This window comes from Talpa occidentalis, unplaced genomic scaffold (genome assembly GCF_014898055.3).
Source record: "Talpa occidentalis isolate TD23 unplaced genomic scaffold, MPIMG_talOcc4v2.1 talOcc4.15, whole genome shotgun sequence".
Classification (NCBI taxonomy): domain Eukaryota; kingdom Metazoa; phylum Chordata; class Mammalia; order Eulipotyphla; family Talpidae; genus Talpa; species Talpa occidentalis.
Window position 1 is genome coordinate 70,108,654 of NW_023601543.1, and position 20,598 is coordinate 70,129,251.

General features: G+C 37.5%; 1 protein-coding gene across 1 annotated transcript in view; it reads left to right on the plus strand.

The window, feature by feature from the left end:
• Nucleotides 1-20,598, plus strand: part of DMD (dystrophin) — a 1,988,221-nt gene that overhangs the window by 1,305,210 nt on the left and 662,413 nt on the right. The window contains 1 exon segment of the mRNA XM_054695791.1: nucleotides 15,836-15,937. Coding sequence (XP_054551766.1) covers nucleotides 15,836-15,937 — 102 coding nt within the window.

A 20,598-nucleotide genomic window follows, 5' to 3' on the forward strand; every position in this document is an offset into this window, starting at 1 on the left:
CTTTCCCCCAAGTACTTTGTTTATTGAAGAAAGCAGGCTTCTACCTGCATGGGATTTTCTAGCCAAGTCTGAAATAACTAGTTTATTCCCACACATTATTTTTCCTTCTGAAAATTGAAACTGAACCTTCCCCATCTTCTGGACCCTCCCAGAGTGCTTTACCATTTGGCTTGCTTATTGACTCTATTAATGTCCTGAGATGTCATTTATCTAGATCAAGAGAGTTAATTCTGAGTAGTTGGGGACTTCCTAATCTTTTTACCCATCTTGGTCACCAGTTCCCTCTCTTTGCTATTTGTTTTAGTCTCCACAGTGAGAACATCACCCCTCTTGACATACAAGAAACAAACCAAGAGAAATTAAAGTGTCCCCACTTTAATTTTTCCATTTACCAGTATTATACCATCTTCTCCAAAAGCAGAATTGTCCTTTCTTTGATCATTTTATTGGTCCAAATGTGCACTGAAAGTTATTTTATTACCCAAAATCTTTCATATGCTTCCTTGAAACCATGCTTCTACTCTACTACAATTTTAATATTTCACATAGCAATCTTCTTCTCTGTGAAAGGCAAGTTCAGGTGATGACACTTTGGAGGAAGTTATGTGAGAACATTGTAAGCAGTGTTACTATTTTTTTTTTAATATCTCTCAGGAAGATACTCTGCCCTGCAAGTGTATATGATACTTTTCTGAGTATGTGTAGAAGAGAAAGATAAGAACTCTTTGAATAATTTTCAAATAACTTCTGTTTAAGTGTGTGCACGTACGACTGTTTTATCCACTACCTTACCCAAAGGGTGGTTTTGATTGGCAGACAGAAAACAGTGTAGAAATATTGGTTGTTAAATAAAAAAGGGTTTGAACTTGTAAGTTACCACCCTTGGTGACAGTGGGAGTTGGCACAAAATAGCAGGTAGGATTTCATATACATTCACAAATTCTGTGTACCTGCAATTTACAATGCTCAAATAGTACCATTTTTCTAATCATGACTTTTTTAAAAATACACAGTCACATTTCTTACTAGTCTCTCTCATAAATAAGTATCCTTGAAGCTGTTCATTCATAAAGCTGTGTTATTTACAAAGAAATGTTCTATCTATAAGTATGCGAGTGAATTAAATTCTCTGGTTAACATCCATTCGCTATTCTAGTATATACTATACAGAAATATGCTTCTCAAACTTTAATGTGGGTGGAATAAACTGAGCATGTTAACATGCATTTTCCTGATGATGCTGATGCTTCTAGACTAGAAACTACACTTTGAGAAACACTATCCTGTATCCTTAAGTATGCAAATAGTAGGAAATATAAATATGCAGGAATCGTAGTATAGATTTGTCTAGAGGTCAGATATGGATGCACAGAAATGCAATTTTTAAAAGTTTGCTTCATATTAATCTTCTCAAATCTCCCCCCCCCCATCCTGGGTAATGAGTAAAAGAGGACCTCACTCTGAAACAATTTTTTCAGTCTTGTTATATGAGTTGATAGCTCTTGGATATGTGATCAGTCTTTTTAGACTCCTGTGCTTCTTCCTTTTCTCCATAATATCATCTGGGTTGACAAGTGAGGGAAAATTACATGACATATAAAACTTATGGACCCCATGTAGGTCTCTGTACTCGCTTTGATTCTCTGGTCTCTGCTGCAATACCACTTACCTGCCTGCTGTCTACCCTTCTGACCTTGTGATGGTGAACTTGTATTTTTATCAGAAACTGCTATTCTCTACTCACTAAATTATATTGGTTGCTAAAGGAACCCTTGAATTTGTCAGTTAACTCTCAAGAACACTTAAAATTCTAAATACATAATTACTACACCTCTAAAAGCAAGTATAACTATCATTATGGGCAAGGATGACTGCCGAGAAGTTACAGCAACACAAAGCCACTCATTACACTTTCGAGGGGAGAGGTTGAACTTGGTGTTTAAAGTTAAAACACTCTATCAGATGCTGTGGGGGAAAAACAAAAGCAACAGAATATGTTCTTACAATTTAATTTTAAAAAGAGAGGAAAAGCAAGTATGTAGTAAAGTCATTTGACACTGAAAAGAGCTTTAAGGAATACTTTCAGTAAAGCTATGAACTTATACCCATTTAAACTTCCACTCACATACCAGAGTTCAGTTTTACCAAAATGATTGGTAGAAATTAATTTAAAGATGAATATCTCTAATGAAACTCTTTAGCCTTCTCATGTTTTAGGGAATACTTGAAATACTCAAATTCACAATAAAATTAGATTTTATTAATGGGGAAATATATCACAAAGTCTCATAATTCTTTCCCGTGAAGACACAGCCGAGGTTTGTGCACTGTATTTGCTGCTTGGTAAGAAGCACAGTGCACCACAGTGGAGGACTATGGGTGCCTTGGTGGTGGGTGTGGTGTGATAACATACACTTGAGGGGTGTGACCCTATATCTCTAAATCATATACCGTGTTGTAAACCAGTGTTACCTCAATGAAAAATAATCTGCTACTTAGAGATATCATAGTGATACTTCCTCTTGAACATACAGTTCTGTGTCCTGAGATTTTCCTTATTAATTTTTATGTTATTGAAAATAAGAGTATGGTATAACTGTAAGTAATAAATGCATTTTTGTTGTATATTGTAAATACTCTGATCATGTCTCAGGCAAAATTATGACATGCCATTACTTTTCTTTGGTCAGTTGTACTACACCTACACTTAGAAATTATATTTGTATCCCAAATATTTCCAAATTGCCACATATCTGCCTTATACACTTACCAAATCTTTCTCTTATTCTTCTAACTCCCCTTTGAGTAGTAGTATTTGTATGACTAAACTGAGTCATTCACATACTACATACACATACTATGTAAAATTATACATATTATGGCAGATAGCAAGTACTTCAATATATGTATTTGAAAAAGAAACATCTTAGTTTTGTAAACTGGTTACTTAAATTATTACCCAGTATAAATGCATTTTATTTGCTCCATAATTTGAAAATAATATGTATTAAAAAATTAAAATTCTCATGTGTAGTATTTCTGAAGCTATAGCTTCCAACTTCAGAATATTCCATTGCCTCCTCTGACATAATGAATATTTAGCAATTACTGATCATAAGAAGGCACAAAGGATATTATTAATAAAAGTAGCCATAATATTCTTTCTTTTTTCTTTTTTATTTTTTTATTTATTTATACAAGCACTGGGTATAGTCAGAAGCGCTGGAGAGTGAGAGAATTCACCAGAGCCAGAGCCGGGAACAGAACAGTCAGACTGACGAAATACACTGCTGAGGGGAGCAGCGGGTGGCAGGAGAGGTCTGTGCGCCATGTGGGACCCTCGCCTGGTGGCCGGGGATCTAACAAGCGCTACAGAGGCTGCAGGCAGCTTCTCAGCCCAGCGCTCAACCGCTGCACCACCGCGGATGCCCAAAAGTAGCCATAATGTTCTAACTTGGACTACTTTATTAAGTTTTAATTTTAAGGTTTAAAAGCTCAAAATGCATTTATAATAATGTTTATTATATTACATGCTATGTATTGAAGCAAGACTGATGTTTTTGAAATTAATAATTCAGTTGAACCTCCTTGGTGGCACAAGGGTTAAGTCTCAGCATTATCAAGCTATCACCAGCCACCATTCCCTGAGTTTGATCCCCAGCCAGGGCGTTAACCCACATGGCGCAGCAGACCTCTCCTGTCTCGCCCACTGCTCCCCTCAGCAGTGTATTTCAGTAGATCTGCCTTTTTCTGCTCCCCACTCTGTCTCTGGTGAATCCTCTCATCCCCACACCTCTGGCTTGTACAGCAGTTCTTGTATGCATAAATCTTTAAGCAATAGAAATTAATAATTCAGTTAATGATTCCAAAGGCAAAATATGGTAACACTCAAAAGAATGTGTGAGATACACCTAAAATTTCACTTACTGACCCATGAAACTACAAAGTCATCAGTGCATAGTTTTAATTTTCAACATTTTAATTTTTATCTTACATCATTGCTAATTTTTGGACAGTATTTGATTTCTGTCTTCAGGTGTAGTCCCTATAGTTCTCCCACCACCACAGCACCCGTGATCCATCACCACAGTCCCTCATGCTCTTCCTTCTCCTGTTCTGACCCCTTCCCCCCTGTATGACAATAGATTCAGAGCTCTTGTCAGCTTGCAAGTTTTGTCTTTTTTCCTAATCCTTTGTTTGGTTTCTCTATATTCTTTATATAAGTAAAACCAATTTTCAACATTTTCAAGAGAACTTGTGTGAATAATATATGTAGAGAAAATACAGAGCAATAGGCATCTCTGTCTTAAATTATTTGATGAAATAGGTGATAAGAGATACAAATTAATTTGTAATAACATTTATTATAATATATTCTAGTATTAGCATAGTAATGGGTGTTAGTGATTCACATAATTGGAGCTATAACAAATACAAAATTACGCATGCACACACACACATATACATATACACACTGCTTTGCTTCAGTCAAATCTAAATGGTTGTCATTTGAGATGTTATACTTATTATACCCTTATAGCTGAAGTAATATTTGTTAGAAAGCACTACTCTTTTATTGTCAATATATTTGATGAGTTAGTTATCAACAGAAGCATTAACTTTGCTTATGACTATGTTTAATAGAATTTTGGATGCGATAAGAAAGAAGGCCAAAGATATAAAATTACTTTAGAGAGTTATCTGTTAAAAGTATGTACTATTTTAACAATAAGAACTAGGAACAAAACAATCAATGCGATTATTAGATTAGAAATGAAGGATCGTTTGGGTTAGTTCCAGTTTTTCACAAATGTAAATAATGCTGAAAGAACATTTTTTGTGGGTCACTTCATAAACCTATGTGAGACATACCTAGAATTAGAATTGTTGATTCATTAGAGTATTCACATCATTAATATTATTATATATTACAAATTGTTTTCTACCAGCAACGGGAAATGATGTGCATTTATTATTTTAATTTGCATTTCCCTGGTCGAACAGGTTTTCATATTTATTGTCCAAACAGTTTTCTCCATCTGAGTTTTCTTTTCTTATCACTTTGCCCAATTTTCTACTGGATCATTTGTTTTCTTTTACAGAATTATTTGAGTTCTCTTTTCTGAATTCTAACAATTATATACATATAAAATACAGGTCTATAATTCCTTATCTAATTCTTCACCACTGGCTTTACAGCAGACCATTAGAAGGGTTCACTTTGCTGGTGTGGTAGAAATTCTAGAGTATCATAATTGTATCAAAATTAAGTATTTCAGGCTATGGGATGAAGCTGAAGACTCTATTCACCCATGTATTCTTCTCCTTGATTTCTGAAACCTTTGTGTTTGTTTTTTTTAATGCATGTTTAAGGAGAAAATATTCAAAAGAGAAACCTCACATTTTTCTGTTGCTTTTTTTTAACACAAATTTAATTCATTTACCCATTTGATTGCCTGAGCTTACAAGTTATGAAAGAATTTAGAAAGAGTTGCTTGAGATAATGACTATAATTTTAGTGCAGCACTTAATCGTAAAACAAAACATCTTTAATTTCATTTGAAGTGCGTGTCAATCATGAAGTCAAAATTGAATTGCTCTTTTCTTTGCTTTTAATGAAAATTACCCTAACTGTTGTTTTATGTTTAAAACAGAAACTTCTCATGTTTAGTAATACTTACATATTTTGTTAAATAGTCTGTGTCAAGAGTTCAAGATCTATGTCCATTGTCACATGGATGGTAACTTAGTGTTTTGCTGTATCAGTTTAAAATAATGCAAATATTACTGATCAAGGTGAATGCACAAAGCAAGAAAAACATTATTTGGAGACCTGGCAAAAATGCTTTTATTTGTATAGAGAGAGTCCATAGAATTCACTGTGTTCCTCAATCCCTTTGGGACATTTAAATCAGTGTTTTTAGGAAAAGTTCAGCTAGAAATTGAGCTATACCACATGTTTAGAACACATCAGGACCACAATCGAATATGGTTTGTGGTCATAGTGTACATAGCAGCACATCTGAAAAAAATATATGAATAAATGGCATTGCAAACAACATTCCATACAAGAAAAAAGTTATTCATATTAAATCATACTACTTCATCTGGAAACATAGACCAGTAGGAGACAGACATTCTTTCATTTACTCATTTATGTATTCAGTAATTCAATGGTTCTCAACCAAGAGTGGTTTTATTCTACAGGGAAATTTGGTAATATCTGGAGATAATTTTGATTGTCACATCTGGGGGAAGAAGTGCTGCTGGTATCTTGTGATTAGTGACCTGAGATGCTGCAAAGCATCCACATTATAGGGCAGTGCCTATAACATAGAATTATTCAGCCCAAAATGTCAACAGTGATGAGGCTGAGAAACTCTGAACTCATCTACAATTACATGTTAATCAAAAGGACTTTTTTCTGCCTCTAAACCTTGTGATTCATCAAATGAAATCTAAATTTTATATATATAATGAACAAATGCATAGAGTTCAGTATAGTCATTATGAATGCAGGATTTACAGCAGACAGACTAGGGTTCCAATCTCAGATCCACCATTTGTTACCCTGTGCCTGAGGCAAGTTTCTTAAGCTCTCAGTAACTCTGGATTTTTAAATCTGAGAAGTGATAATAATGTCTGCTGAAAGGCTCTGCAGTAGAGATTGAGTGAGATTAAGATGGTTTATGTTAAGTGCATAGCAGAGTGTTTGTATTTAGTAAGTTCTCAATAAATGGTAGCAGTTAGTATTACCATTGCATATACTCCATCATTTGATCCTGACCTACTCTGAGTAGCCTGGTCACATTTATTTCATTGTTTCTAAGACATAATTGATTAAAATATGCATCATTATTTTATCTGTCACTAAGATGAAAGTGCTGCCAATTAGACTATGACACACCATCATTTATAAAATGTCTCTCAGTTTCAGAGCAGTTAATTGGTGGACATAAAATGTGGATCTTAGAATTGATTATTGTAAAGCCCATCTGTGAGTGTTCTTAGGCGCAACTGAACAGGGCTACCATTAACCACATTCAGCTTCAAAGTCAGTCACTTAGAGGGATTTAGAAACACAGTCTACCAGGAAGGGAAGGCAGATCAGGCAGGATCACTCTACAGTGGGATTAGAATGCACAGCTGTATGCACAGCTTTCCAAGTGTTCATCCCTTTATGTTCAGATACAGAGGTAGGAGACTAAGATAGAGGTGCTAGGTCCACCCTACCTTACCCTAGAAATCTCATGTGTCCAGGTACCAATGTGTAATAACATAGGCAGAGTTTCCTACAGTCATGAAAGATATATGCTCAGTTACAAGAGTTCCCACACTTAGGGAATCCCCCAAACCATGGCATTCCCTTAGGCAGTTTATCTTTCATATGTAGAACACCTAAGGCAAGGATAAATTACAAATCAGTCTCTTTGTTTTGTTTTTAGAAGTAGCAATGATACCTGCTGACAACATTTGACATCCCAGTTTTACCAGCTTTCCATGGAGAATAGAGCTAGAAAGTTCTCCAAAGGTCAAATTGGCATGTAAAATGTGTTATTAATCCCTCACCTAGAATAATATCATTTTCATTTGTTTTACAATTAAAGATACTGAAACTCAGAGAATTTAAGTGACTTGCCCCAGTTCATGAATTGATAAGTCTAGAACCCAAATGTTTTAATCCCAAATCTAATTACTTCCAGTGACACTATAATACTATAAAACAGGAGTCAGTATACTACAGACTGAGAGCCAATTCAACACACCTTGTGCTTTAGCAGATGACATATTACTGGAATGCAACCAGTCTCATCTGTCCTCATGTCACCTATTGTTGCTTTCATACTACACTGGCAGGAGGTGGACAGGAACCATATGACCCACAAAGCCTAATATATTTACAGTCTGGCTCCTTGTGGAAAATGTTCGTTGAATCTTGAGCTAAAGTATAATTATAAACTGACTATCCCTGTTAGTCTGTATAAGGAGGTAAAAGGCAAAATATGGTTTTCTCGTGTTTTATCTTTAAAAATAATGACCCGTGTAATTTTCCTTTGTGCCTGGAAGTATTTAGAGCCACAAATCCCAAACTGAACCATTTCCCTAGGTCAGTGGTTGACTAAGTTTTTCTGGCCAGGTCAGCTAGCAAAGGTTTTAGAATGTCTTTTAGATTTAATAGGCTCTATGGTCTCTGTTGCAAAGAATCCATTCATGCCAAGACTGGAACATAAATAGTAAGGCTCAAGAGCCCACACCTTTCTCCACTGAGAACTTAGAAAGGAGTAAAACCCAGCGGGCACCAATTTAAATAAATGGCCCTGCTTAAACCAGAGCAGAACTTTAGTTCTCTTTTAAAAACTGTACATATGAAAAATTTCAAAGTAAGTACTTCAAGGGTTTCACAAATAGATTTAACTAACCCTCTTGGGAATCCATTCTTAACTACTGTCTGTTCCCTACGTGCCTTCAGTCTAATCTTAACACAGCAGCCAAAATAACGCATTAAAAAGTATGCCATATCACATCACTCCTTTTCAGAAAAACCCATGGCTCATAATCTCACTCAGAGTAGCAGCCAAAGTCCTACCGCAGACACCTCCACAGAACACACCTTCCCCAACCTCTCTGGCTTTGCTTCCTGCCCTTGATCACTAGGCTCAACTCACCCTGGTTTCCTTTTTCTTTATTTATTGAACATGCCAGACACACTCCTGCCCCAGGACCTTTGCATTTGTTGGTGCCTCTCCATGGATTCTTCTTCCTTGAAATAGCTGCTTCATTCATTCCCTCACTTCCTCCTAACCTTTATTAGACTGTCACCTTCTAAGTGAGGTTTTCCCTGGAGACACTTTCTCAAATGTCCACATCCCACCTCCCTCAACTCATACATACATCTCTTACCCCCACTTGATATATTTGCTTTTTTTTTGTACTTTTCATTCTCTGATGCACCATAATTCATATTTTAGTTTCCATCTTCCCCATTAGAATGTAAGTCATACAAGAACACGATTTTTTCTCTCCTTTATTTGCTGTTACCTATCTAATACCTAAACAGTAGGTGAAATATAATAGGTGCTTTTATGTTCGGTTAATAGTTACTGAATGAGTTAATGATATGTTGGGGTTTTCATTTTTTGGTAGGATTTTATTTGCTAGGTGAATTCTGTCCTTTGTTTATGAGTGGAGGGCTTCTAAGAGTGGCTTCTGGAAGTCATTCTCATTACTTGATGGCCACTTATGTCCACTGTTTTATTGACTTTGAGCATTCCGACTATGCACCTTGGTAGATTAGATCTCCTTGGTTTCATAACACTTGCCACTTTAAAAATCAATACTGCATTATACTTTGTGTATTTAGACAGATTATTTTTGAAATCTATAAATCTCTAAATCAGAAAAAAAAAAGCCTCCCTTTGGTGGGCTGTCCTTGATTAGCTTCAAAGGGAAAGAGAGAACCTGTCATTCTTTGTCAATCAGCTTGGCACATACGTGACAGCAAGCAGTTACAGTGAAGGAGAGCCGTGTTGCTGTGGTCTCGCAAACCTAATTGTAGATAAATAAAAGAACAGTCACCCAGCATGAGGGGAAAGAGAAAGCAACTCAACTGCACTATGTTGTGCTTTTCTATCCATCAACCTTCATTTGTCAGAGTCTGCCTGACAATCTAGGCTGGAGAAGTCAGGCTCTAACACAGTATTGATTCCATTTCATTTTTCGTTTCTTGCTACCTTTTTTAGCAAACAGTTTGTATGTGGAATAAGAGATGGTACAGTTGATATGTGTGACCGGTGCACATTTATTTTAAAGGCTTACTTGTGTATTTTTTTTTTTTTTTTAGAAATTTCTTTCTTTTCTTTTTTTTTTTTTTAGATTTATTTATTTATTTATACAAGCACTGGGTACAGTCAGAAGCATGGGAGGGTGAGAGAATTCACCAGAGCCAGAGTGGGGAGCAGAGCAGGCAGAAGGACCGAAGTACACTGCTGAAGGGAGCAGCGGGCGGCAGGAGAGGTCTGCGTGCCATGTGGGACCCTCCTCTGGTGGCCGGGGAGCAGCCGGGTATTGAACCGGCGCTGCAGAGGCTGCGGGCAGCTTCGCAACCCAGCGCTCAACTGCTGCGCCACCGGGGAGGCCCTACTTGTGTATTTTTTATCCCAGAAATCCATGTATATTTTTGTTTGTCTAATTGTATGTTTTACTATAGTGTTGCAATTGTCAGCTCTTGCTGCAGTAACACACAGTCCCCAGATTCTGGTGACATACAAGCTATGACTCATTGATGTGTCTGAAGATCAGCTGCCCCTTTATTCCATATTATGGGTCAGATTCAGGTTTTCTTATTCTAGACTGAGGATCTGCTCTCAATGTCTTTTCATACCAGGTTCCAGACTGCAATTATGCTCCTAAATGATACAGTGTTTTCTCCTGGTGGAAGTCTGGGTCTCGAGGGACTGGCAAATATTGACTTACCCTGGAAGACCCAACTCAATTTTATCATACAGTTTATTTTGCCCAGGGTGGCCAAATCCAGGCACACAGTCAATCCTAATCTAAATGGGGACGTTAAGTGTATTCACCCATATCACAGCCATGCTTACAGAGGTACTGGTTAATAATGAACTAATTAGCCAATCGTAGCATTGCAAATATCTTAGAATTTCATTGATTCCAAAATGTATTTATTTTTACATATAAGCATCTTAGATGTATCTTACTATATATTCATTTCTAGAACATCATTTAGACTATAAAGTGTTTAAAATCGTTTTGTAGTTTCTCCACTAAGGTCCTGATGGTGGTAAAAGAAAGATCTTCCTTTCCTCTGGCTCTTGCCTTCTGTTCCTGTATCATTTCTTCCTATTCCCTCACATGGGATCTCCATGCTGCCAGTGGTTCCTATCCTTGCATACCTTGAAATCCCTCTTGCAATACTTAAAATACCCCCCCCAACTCCATCAAGACACTGGGAACTACAAATCCCATGATACTCAAAGGGAAGTTGCAAGGACCTAAGGGCGAGTTAAACAGCCATTTTCTCTGTTTGTAAATAAAAACCAGCTATATTAGTGGGGTCTCAGGTACATGGCTCGTGCTCTTGGACAGGCAGTTTTGGTCTCAGCAGGTCATTTGGGATTCCAGGTCTGTGGAACGGGTAGGACACATTTAAGAATTTCTCTCCCTCTTTTCTCCCTTAACTGTACATTTCCTCATTTCCCTTCCCTTGGAAATAAACCTTTTGTTAACATTTAAAAAAATAGTCCCTCCTTTTGTCAATCAGCTACATGAACTGTACCTGTTCCAACACTTGCTCAAGCCTTTCTTCCTCCATGAGGCCTGTCCTGATCCTCTTGTCCCTCAAACACAGAACTAATCAATCTCTGCTCTGTGCTCCATTGTACATTGCACTTTGCTGGTCATTATAGCTGTTGTCCTCTAAGTTACATATGTAGTATTGTACCTATATCCTTCACAAGGAACTACCTTTTGCCTCATAGTGTTCGCAGTTCCTAAGCAAGGCTTTGAAATACAGTACATATTTGATAAATATTTGACAAATAAGTGAATGAATGAATATTGGAATATATGTGGAAAAGGCTGTTTACAACTTCCTTAATGATATATATGCATACACATATATATACACATATGTATTTAAATAAGTATTCATATATTCCACATTAAGAATAGGTAAATAAAAAGTAAATACAAAGAAGAAAGGGAAAATGTAGCTCTGTTATAATAGCTTTACAGGTGTAAAGCTAAATATGCAATATAAAGCTAATTATGCAATATCTAGCTAAATATGCAATCAGCTTAATGTTAAATTAGAAATATAATTAATGAATCAATTTTTTAAAAATGTAAGTGTATGCTAATTTGTATACATTCACCCTCAAAGATGTTGTTTCATCAATTTTCATCACCAACCGCTGCTTCACTGTTTATCAAACCCATAACTCCCCAATATCGGTAATGCTGTTTAATAAGAAAGAACACCGAGATGGAAGGTACTTAGGAGAGTTACTCCATTTCAAAAACCTATCAGGGCTAGATTCAAAAATAGGCTGTGATATTCTCCTAGTGACTATTAATGAAAGGTTATTCCCTATTATCTAATTTGAAGACATTCTTTCCTCAAAGTTATGCATGAGGTTGTAGTGAACTGTCCATACTACAATGAAATGGAAACGCTAGGCACATCATAGAAATCTTAAATCCTGGAGCACAATCTTACATTGCAGGTGATATTAAGAATATTAAGAATAAGTGAAGTTAAAAAAAAAAAACTAAATGAAAGTGTTGTATTAGTAGAAATGAGATTGTTTCTGTTGTTGAAATCCCATGAAGACATTCTCTTCTGAATGTTCTTTGAAGTTGAATGCTTTCTACTTACAAAAAGTGGCCACTGTAATTAACTGTGTTTCCATTTTAGTGGTGACCTCCTTCACCTTATCTTAAATTATATAAAGATGTGAGGCCATTTGTGAGATAAAAGGTTTACTCTAACCAGTTCTCTGAACTGTATAACATCAGTTTGGCAATCATAAACCCATAAAAAGACACCCTGGGACGATTTGAAAGTCATTTCCTTTTCTGTGGGAAGAGACAGAATTTTCTCTTATTTCCACCCTGGAAAGATACTATAGAAGATATTGGATTTAAAGATGAGAAAAAATTAATAGCATATTAAGAAATATATGACTTCCAGTTTTATCAAGAAGCACTAATGTATGTGTGTACACATGTTGCGCGTGCACACACACACACACACACACACACACACTATACCCAGCAAAGCAGGAATAAAGTGCGGGGTTAGTGTACACACGTCCTGGTTATAATATCAACTATACCACTTGTGAGCTTTGTGTTCTTGGGCAACTTAGTTAATCTCTCTCAGTTTCAGCATCTGTAAAATTAGGTAGTACCCTTTTTGTAGGAATGTAAGTATGAGGGCCAATGTGCATGAAACAATCTGACACATAGCAAACATTTGGCAACTCTAGTCTGTTAATATCTTCATAGCAGTGTGTTAGCCTTTTCAACACAGCTAAGGATCTTAGCAGCATTTTCTTTCTTTTTTAAAAAGATTTATTTATTTATGCATACAAGAACTGGGGTGTAAGCCAGAGGTGCAGGGGGTGAGAGGATTCACCAGAGAGAGTGGGGAGCAGAACAGGCAGATTGACTGAAATACACTGCTGAGGGGAGCAGCGGGTGAGGCAGAAGAGGTTTACTGCGCCATGTGGGTTGCTCCCTGGCCAGCCAGGGATCAACCTCATGCTGCAGAGGCTAGCAATAGCTTGATAGCACTGTCTTTAACCCCAGCGCTACCAGAGAGGCCCATAGTAGCATTTTCTTATGTTTGCATAGTCACACCGTTAGGCTAAGGTTTTTCTGTGTGTTTTCTTGCTTTGCTTTTTAATTTTTCCATGTCACGTTTTATTTGCATGGAGGGATAGCAGAATTTTACAATTTATTTCGTGCACACTTCCATCTTTTCAGTCTGATTTTTAGTTTCATATAGTATATTTTCCTCACACTAACTTAAGAAAATATACCAAAGAAAAGTTTAAGTGCATTTAATTGATTTACTACAGCTGACCCTGCAAGCAGTAATATTTGGCCCCAAATAACTGACCTATCCTTTAACTAATAAATTCATACTGCAAATAAATGTAGTGAGGTAAATCGTAGAAATTCATCTTCAAGATGGTATTTCTAAAGTGATTTATCCAAAGTACATATAATTAGAGATCTAGTTCTCCAAAAAAGTGCCAAGGAGAAATAACCACAAAGAATTTAGAGCTGAACATGATTTCTCTTACCCATTGCACTATTTCTATATAACCAAGTGTAAATCTAATCTAGGTACTTAAATTCTTCATTATTTCATGAAAGGATGAAGCAATGACAATAATGGTGATAGAGAGCATACTAATAGGAAACATTTCTAGAGAAGGAAGTGATGTGACTGCAATGCTGATTCCTCAGAGGACTAAATGTAGGGCTGACTTGGTGCCTTGAAAGGGAACATTTTACCTTCTGCAGGTGCAAAACATGCTCATTTCATGTAAGCATGCCACCTTTCTCCCAATCCACCTGCTAGCTCTAAGAACTATAAGGATTGCCTAAATGCCAGCCTTGCTGCTCTTTCTGTTCATTACCAATGAAAATTTGATGAATTAAAATGTCTGTGTTCTTTTCCTAAGGAAAATCCTTGTAGTTTCAAATGCAGTCTCCTAACCCTGTCTGTTTTCCAGTGCCTTCTGAATAGTAGCCTCAAATTTTGCAATCTTTGGAACTACCTTTTTGCAGTTGAAGACTAAGAGCAGAGGAGAAAGGTGTTAAGTGCTACCTACCTAAAACATTCATTAAGTTATTAAATATTGGTAAACAGTGGCATTGATCATACTCTAAGGGCACAGAGTGTACATTTACAAATAATTTTGAAGGAAGAAAGAAATCCTTGACTCTCACAAAGCACACTATAAATTCAAACTTGTTACTATTTTGGAAGGCATTTTAAGAGAATGAGAATTCTATCATAGAGAATGAATTAATACTTGACATTTGGGGTTTGCTTCTTCCATCATGGTTCGCCCAAATGGGAGACTGTGTATACACACATGCATATGTATATGTTACACCCATACGCATTACCACAAAAGTTATGGATATATGTAACCAACGTAACCCACCTCCCACTGGTATGTATTATAATAAAACTGAAGAAGTAATCCCTCTCAAGAGCATGTGCTGAGCACCCATAAATTCTAAGACACCCCACTCTGTTCTATAAAATTACCATAATTGCAGTACAGAGGACTCCCTGCTTTGATGAGCTGCAAGAGAACAGGTACAAACACAGTATAGAAAGGAAACAGTGGCATGAAGACACGTACACACAGCAGTGCTGGGACACTATCGGGTAGGAAAGGGAGGAAGAGAGATACGGGTTAATCAGGAGTTGCTATCTGGGGAAGATTGCCCAGGCCCTGACTGACGCCTGACATTGATTAATCGATACTCCATCCTAGTGTTTAACAAGTGTTCCATCCAAAAAGTCTTCTGTAATATTTAACTTCACTTCCTTCAGCTTCAATTTATGCACATTTCTTTTGTTCTCTCTTCAAGGGAGCTACACAACAGCCAGTAACAAAGTACTTTCTATTCATATATCTAAAGAGGTTTGAGGTAGTTTGTTTGTTTTTTATTTCTTGTATCTGCCTTCTCCATATGAAAAACAAACAAGCCTGAAAAAATAGCCTCATCATTCTTCCAAAGGGCGGTTTAGTTGGGCTGCTTAATTATCAACAGGTCTTGATACTGTGTTTTAAGTATATATTCTTCAGAAAGCTAGTTAACAGTTTTGACAATGAAGTAGAAAGAATCATTTGGTTTCTATTTCAAGACAAAATTTTGGATCCAAAGCAGAATCCTGCTAAAATCAGAAGTTTGTCAAGTAAAAGGAACATTAGGATTACTGAACGTGTGGAAGCTAACTATAGTATTTGTCCATATTAATCATGTTCCTATATCATACTTCTCAGGATTACATTCTACTGTTTTTAGAAAGAGATGGTTAGTTTCTGCATAATGGTATTATGACATGATTCAAGGGGACTTTGTATAAATATTTCTAACTATATTGTGTTTCACAAAGACTTCAATTTCTTTCCTCCACACTCAAAAGAACTTTTTTATGTCCCTATGTGCCATGTAGAAATTGATCTGCAATACATGTGGAGTCTCCGAGGGTATATTTAAATTTAGTAATTTTGTTGCTAACTGTGAAGTTAATCTGCACTGTATGTGTTCTTTTCCCCAGGAAACTGAAGTAGCAGTTCAAGCTAAACAGCCGGATGTGGAAGGGATTTTGTCTAAAGGGCAGCATTTGTACAAGGAAAAACCAGTCACTCAGCCAGTGAAGGTAATGAAGCAACCTCTAGCAATATCCATTACCTCATAATGGGTTATGCTTCCCCTGTCGTACATTTGCCATTGACGTGGTCTATTTATAATCAATGAAATAACTTGCAAAGAAATATTGGCCATACCACAATTGCAGAACAGAGCTGTCTTTTTGCTCAACATGTCCTATTTATATATTGTGATCTTCAGGCTATTAATGAGCCAGTGCTTTAAAGGGCTCATCTCTGTCCTGGTGTGCTGCCATCAGTACAAAAGTAGCCCCACCTTCAAGGTAGATTAAATTCTTTGAGGCTTTATTGCTTTGCTTGCCAGCCTTGATGCTTTTCATATTGTTTGGCTTAATTCAAATCAAGCTACTGCATCATACTGTCTGTCTCCACCAGCTGTAAAGAATCACAATATGGTCCGTGACCTTTCTTTTCTCTGTTGCTCTTTCTTATGAAAGGGGAAAATCGGCATTCGAGCTTCAATACTTTATGGGGTCAAGAATTTTTAGTGAAATGTCATGTAATTGCTTCTCTCTTTGGTAAAAAGCTGTCCTGGGAGAAAGCTTGCTACTTCTTTGCCTTTTCCATGTGCATTTTGAAGTCCAGGATGCATGTATTTGCAGGCCTTTATATGGAGAGAGAAGTGGAAAGCGAGATCAGTTTTCAAGAAATGGCTAATCAGTGGCTTCCAGTTGTAAATGAGGGTCCAGGGATAAATAGATGTTGGGTATAGGTTATCTTATTTTCTGTATCTGACCAAAATTATAATGGTTCCCAAAAGTCTGGAATGGTGGCTGTTTATTGATCAGTCCTGGTTTCTCTAGCTAATGTTGCAGGCTGAGATTTAGCGAGCCTCACCCTCATGTTTAAAACTGCTCTAAAACAGTACAGGTCAATAACCTCATTATACAGAACCAGTTTGTCCTTGCAAACAACATTACCGTGCCTTAGAATCTGTCTCCAAGGTCACCGCTTATGCTTGGCCCAAGCTCCATTTCTAGAAAATTGTTTGTTTTCCTTACAGTTTACAAGGAGCATTTCCTTAGGTGAATTTAAAGTTGTAGCCGAAGCATAGTGTCCAAACACAAGATGCTGAAATGCCCAGATTTCTCTGTAGATGCCTATGTGCATTTATTCACAAATACAGTGTGTCTGCTCCCTAACATCCCCCCCCAAATAATAATTTGCATCAAGTTCAGGCTTGAGATGATGATTTTCATAAGGTAACGATATATTCTGTTTAGATTGGAGAGCTAGAGTACATCCTGGAAGTGTTCAACTTCAGGTTTTCTGTTGGTTCTGTAAAGAAACTCAGTCCCTAAGCAGACCCCTTCCTTAGACAGCAGACTGACCCTCCAAAGAGTGAAAAAATGGACAAATGGATTGATGCATAGGTCCTTTCATTGTACTCAGTGGTTGATCCTCAAAGACTTTATGCAGGAAGTGGCACAACCATGACAGCTTATAAATGGGTGTTTATTTTAGCTTTTACTTTTGTGCCTTTGTGAAAACAAAAACATACAACTCTTAATTGAAAATCAGTGAGAAAATCTTTGATTTGGTTGCATGTAAACAGCCTGAGCAGTTGATGCTAGGTTATCACATCTCCACTTAGACCCTCAACTCCTGGGCCACCTTGAGATCATAAATGTGATCTGCCATGCCTGAGCATATCTGTTTTCTACTATTGTATTAATGAAATTAGAATTATGGGGCCTCCCCTGGTGGTGCTGCGGTTGAGCGCTGGGCTGCAAAGTGGCCCGCAGCCTCTGCAGCACGGGTTTAATCCCCTGCTCTCGGGCGAGGGTCCCACATGGCACGCAGACCTCTCCTGCCGCGCCCGCTGCTCCCCTCAGCAGTGTATTTCGTCACTCTGTCTGTTCTGTTCCCTGCTCTGGCTTTGGTGAATTCTCTCACCCTCCCACAATTCTGTCTGTACCCAGTGCTTGTATAAATAAATAATCTTTTTAAAATATTAGAATTATGAAATGAGAAAGAATAAGGAGATACTAAGTTCCCTTCCCTTTTGTGTCCCTTTAAACCATTCTGTAGGCGTCAGCCAACTTTCCTTCTTTCTCCCCCGCTCCTTCCCCATATCTTCTCATATCAGCTCATTTGGGAGAAGCAGAACTTAAGAAAAATTTCATTCTTCTACCATTTATCCTTTGAGTTTGAAGAAGAATCAGTCTATTGAGTCAATAGTGGCAAAAGGGCAAGTTTCATTTGGGAGGTTGAGGGTGAGGATAAATAGTTGATTCATGTGCAGTTTTTGATCTGGGTCATGACTTTGCAAATACCTGGAGCTGAACTGGGGCTTGTGGTAAACTGAAACACTAGAGGCTCAGCAATAATCCCATAGTTTGAGCATGGAGTTCAGCAGTACAAGGCAGAAAGCATTGGGGCTACAGCAATATCTGTTTGGATCAAAAACTTTTTTTTTAATTTTTTTTAAAAAAGATTGATTTATTTATACAAGCACTGGGTACAGTCAGAATTGTGGGAGGGTGAGAGAATTCACCAGAGCCAGAGCGGGGAGCAGAGCAGATAGACTGAAGTACACTGCTGAGGGGAGCAGCGGGCGGCAGGAGAGGTCTGCGCGCCATGTGGGACCCTCACCTGGCGGCCGGGAATCGAACCGGTGCTTCGGAGGCTGCGGGCAGCTTCACAGCCCAGCTCTCAACCGCTGCGCCATCAGGGAGACCCAGATCAAAAACTTTTTAACAGTTAGGGCTGATTTTTCTTGAAAGTGATCCATTGCTCTAATAGTGCATAAACAGAACTACTTTCAAGTTTGATTTTATGTGTAAAAAGGTTTAAATTCTGTGATTCCCAATACCCTTTCTCCTTAATTCTCAACTTTCTCACTTTTTAATATAAGGGGTAGGGCCTGAGTAGTCTACACTATATTTTCAAGAAAAAAGTTGTTGTTTTTTATTTGGGGGGCAGGGGTAAAGGAGAGGTGCATTTGGAAATTGTAACAATTATGAAGGAAGTGATGTTCTTAAAAAGAAAATGAAAATGCTTGGTGATAGGTATATCAGATCCAGTATTTAAATAGATAATTAGTATGCCCACTGCTTGCAGAGATTCTAATTAAGGGCATATCAGAGAATGATTCTATTTCTCAGGAAATTGACTGTCTATTGGCATCTCCACATTCTACATCAGACAGCCTGTCTGTTCAGCTCCTACGCGCCCCTCCCAAGCTGAGTCCTATTTGGTAACTGGGCTCATCCCTGTTGCATTTCTTCCTTTTTACTTCATTTCATCAACTTCTCTAGGATTTCTATAAATTTCAAAATTGGTAAATTGTTTTATATCATCTTTGACTAACCAACTTTTTCCTTATTTTCTCTGAGGATTTCCTGGTAAAAGTCAAATGTAGATTGTGAGACAGTTCTATGAATGGCATAAATGTCACACTATGTCTCTGATGCAAAGTTAAGAAAATATCTTAGAATAATATGATTGAAGAAATAAGCATTGTTCCTTTGCTTTCTGACACCTTTCTCCCCCTACACAGATACATATCACAGACAACCCTATGTCATTGGAAAGTTCGTTAGATAAGTAAGCTAAATTGTGTAGTATTTTGCTGAATTTATATCTTTTCTAATAATGTTTTATGATAATGCTATTAATGGAATAATTTTTAATGTTTTTAGTTTTCCAGAGTCATGACAAGTACTCCTTCTTGTAGTTAAAGCACAACAAAAACAATTGTCATCAGAAGCAATATTAACAACACAATTAAATAAGGCATGTGTTATTTGGCTTTTTAGACAGTTTTTAACTCTCTTTTGAACTTAAGCATTTTGATCATGTTTTCTTCTATTCACTCATTCTTTTTTAAAAAAATAATAATTTATGGGCCTCCCCAGTGGCGCAGCAGTTGAGCCCTGGGCTACAAAGCTGCCCGCAGCCTCTGCAGCGCCAGTTCGATTCCCAGCCACCGGCGAGAGTCCCACATGGCACACGGACCTCTCCTGTCTCGCCTGCTGCTCCCCTCAGCAGTGCTTTCGGTCCGTCTGCCTGTTCTGCTCCCTGCTCTGGCTCTGGTGAATTCTCTCACCCTCCCGCATTTCTGACTGTACCCAGTGCTTGTATAAATAAATCAATCTTTAAAAAATAAAAAATAATAAATAATAATAATTTGTTCTTTTAATTGTGGTAGCATTAGGATTCTCTCTTTCAGGTATCACCATCATAAGGTACTTGCCACCAAATCACCCATAGTCCACCACCCACAGTCCTTTGTGCTTCCTTTGTTGCTACTCCTCCCCCTCCCGCTTTGGATGCTTCAGTTCTATAGTCACTTTTAAGGGTGAGCTTTTAGGTTGTCTTTCTGGTTCTTAGTTTGGTTTCTCTATATTCCACTTATTAGTGACACCATCTAGTATTTATCTTTCCCCTTCTGACTTAATTCACTTAGCATTGTCTCTTCCAACTCCATCCATGTTGCTGCAAATGGCATGAGTTTATCTCTTTTGATGGCTGAGTAGTATTCCATTGTGTGTGTGTGTATCACATCTTCATAATCCACTCATCTGTTTTGCCCATTTAAGCTTTTTCCACACCCTGACTGCTGTAAACAGTGCTGTAATGAACATAAGAGTGCAACTTTCCTTTCAAATTAGCATTTCTGTGTTCTTCTGGTACATACGTAGGAGAG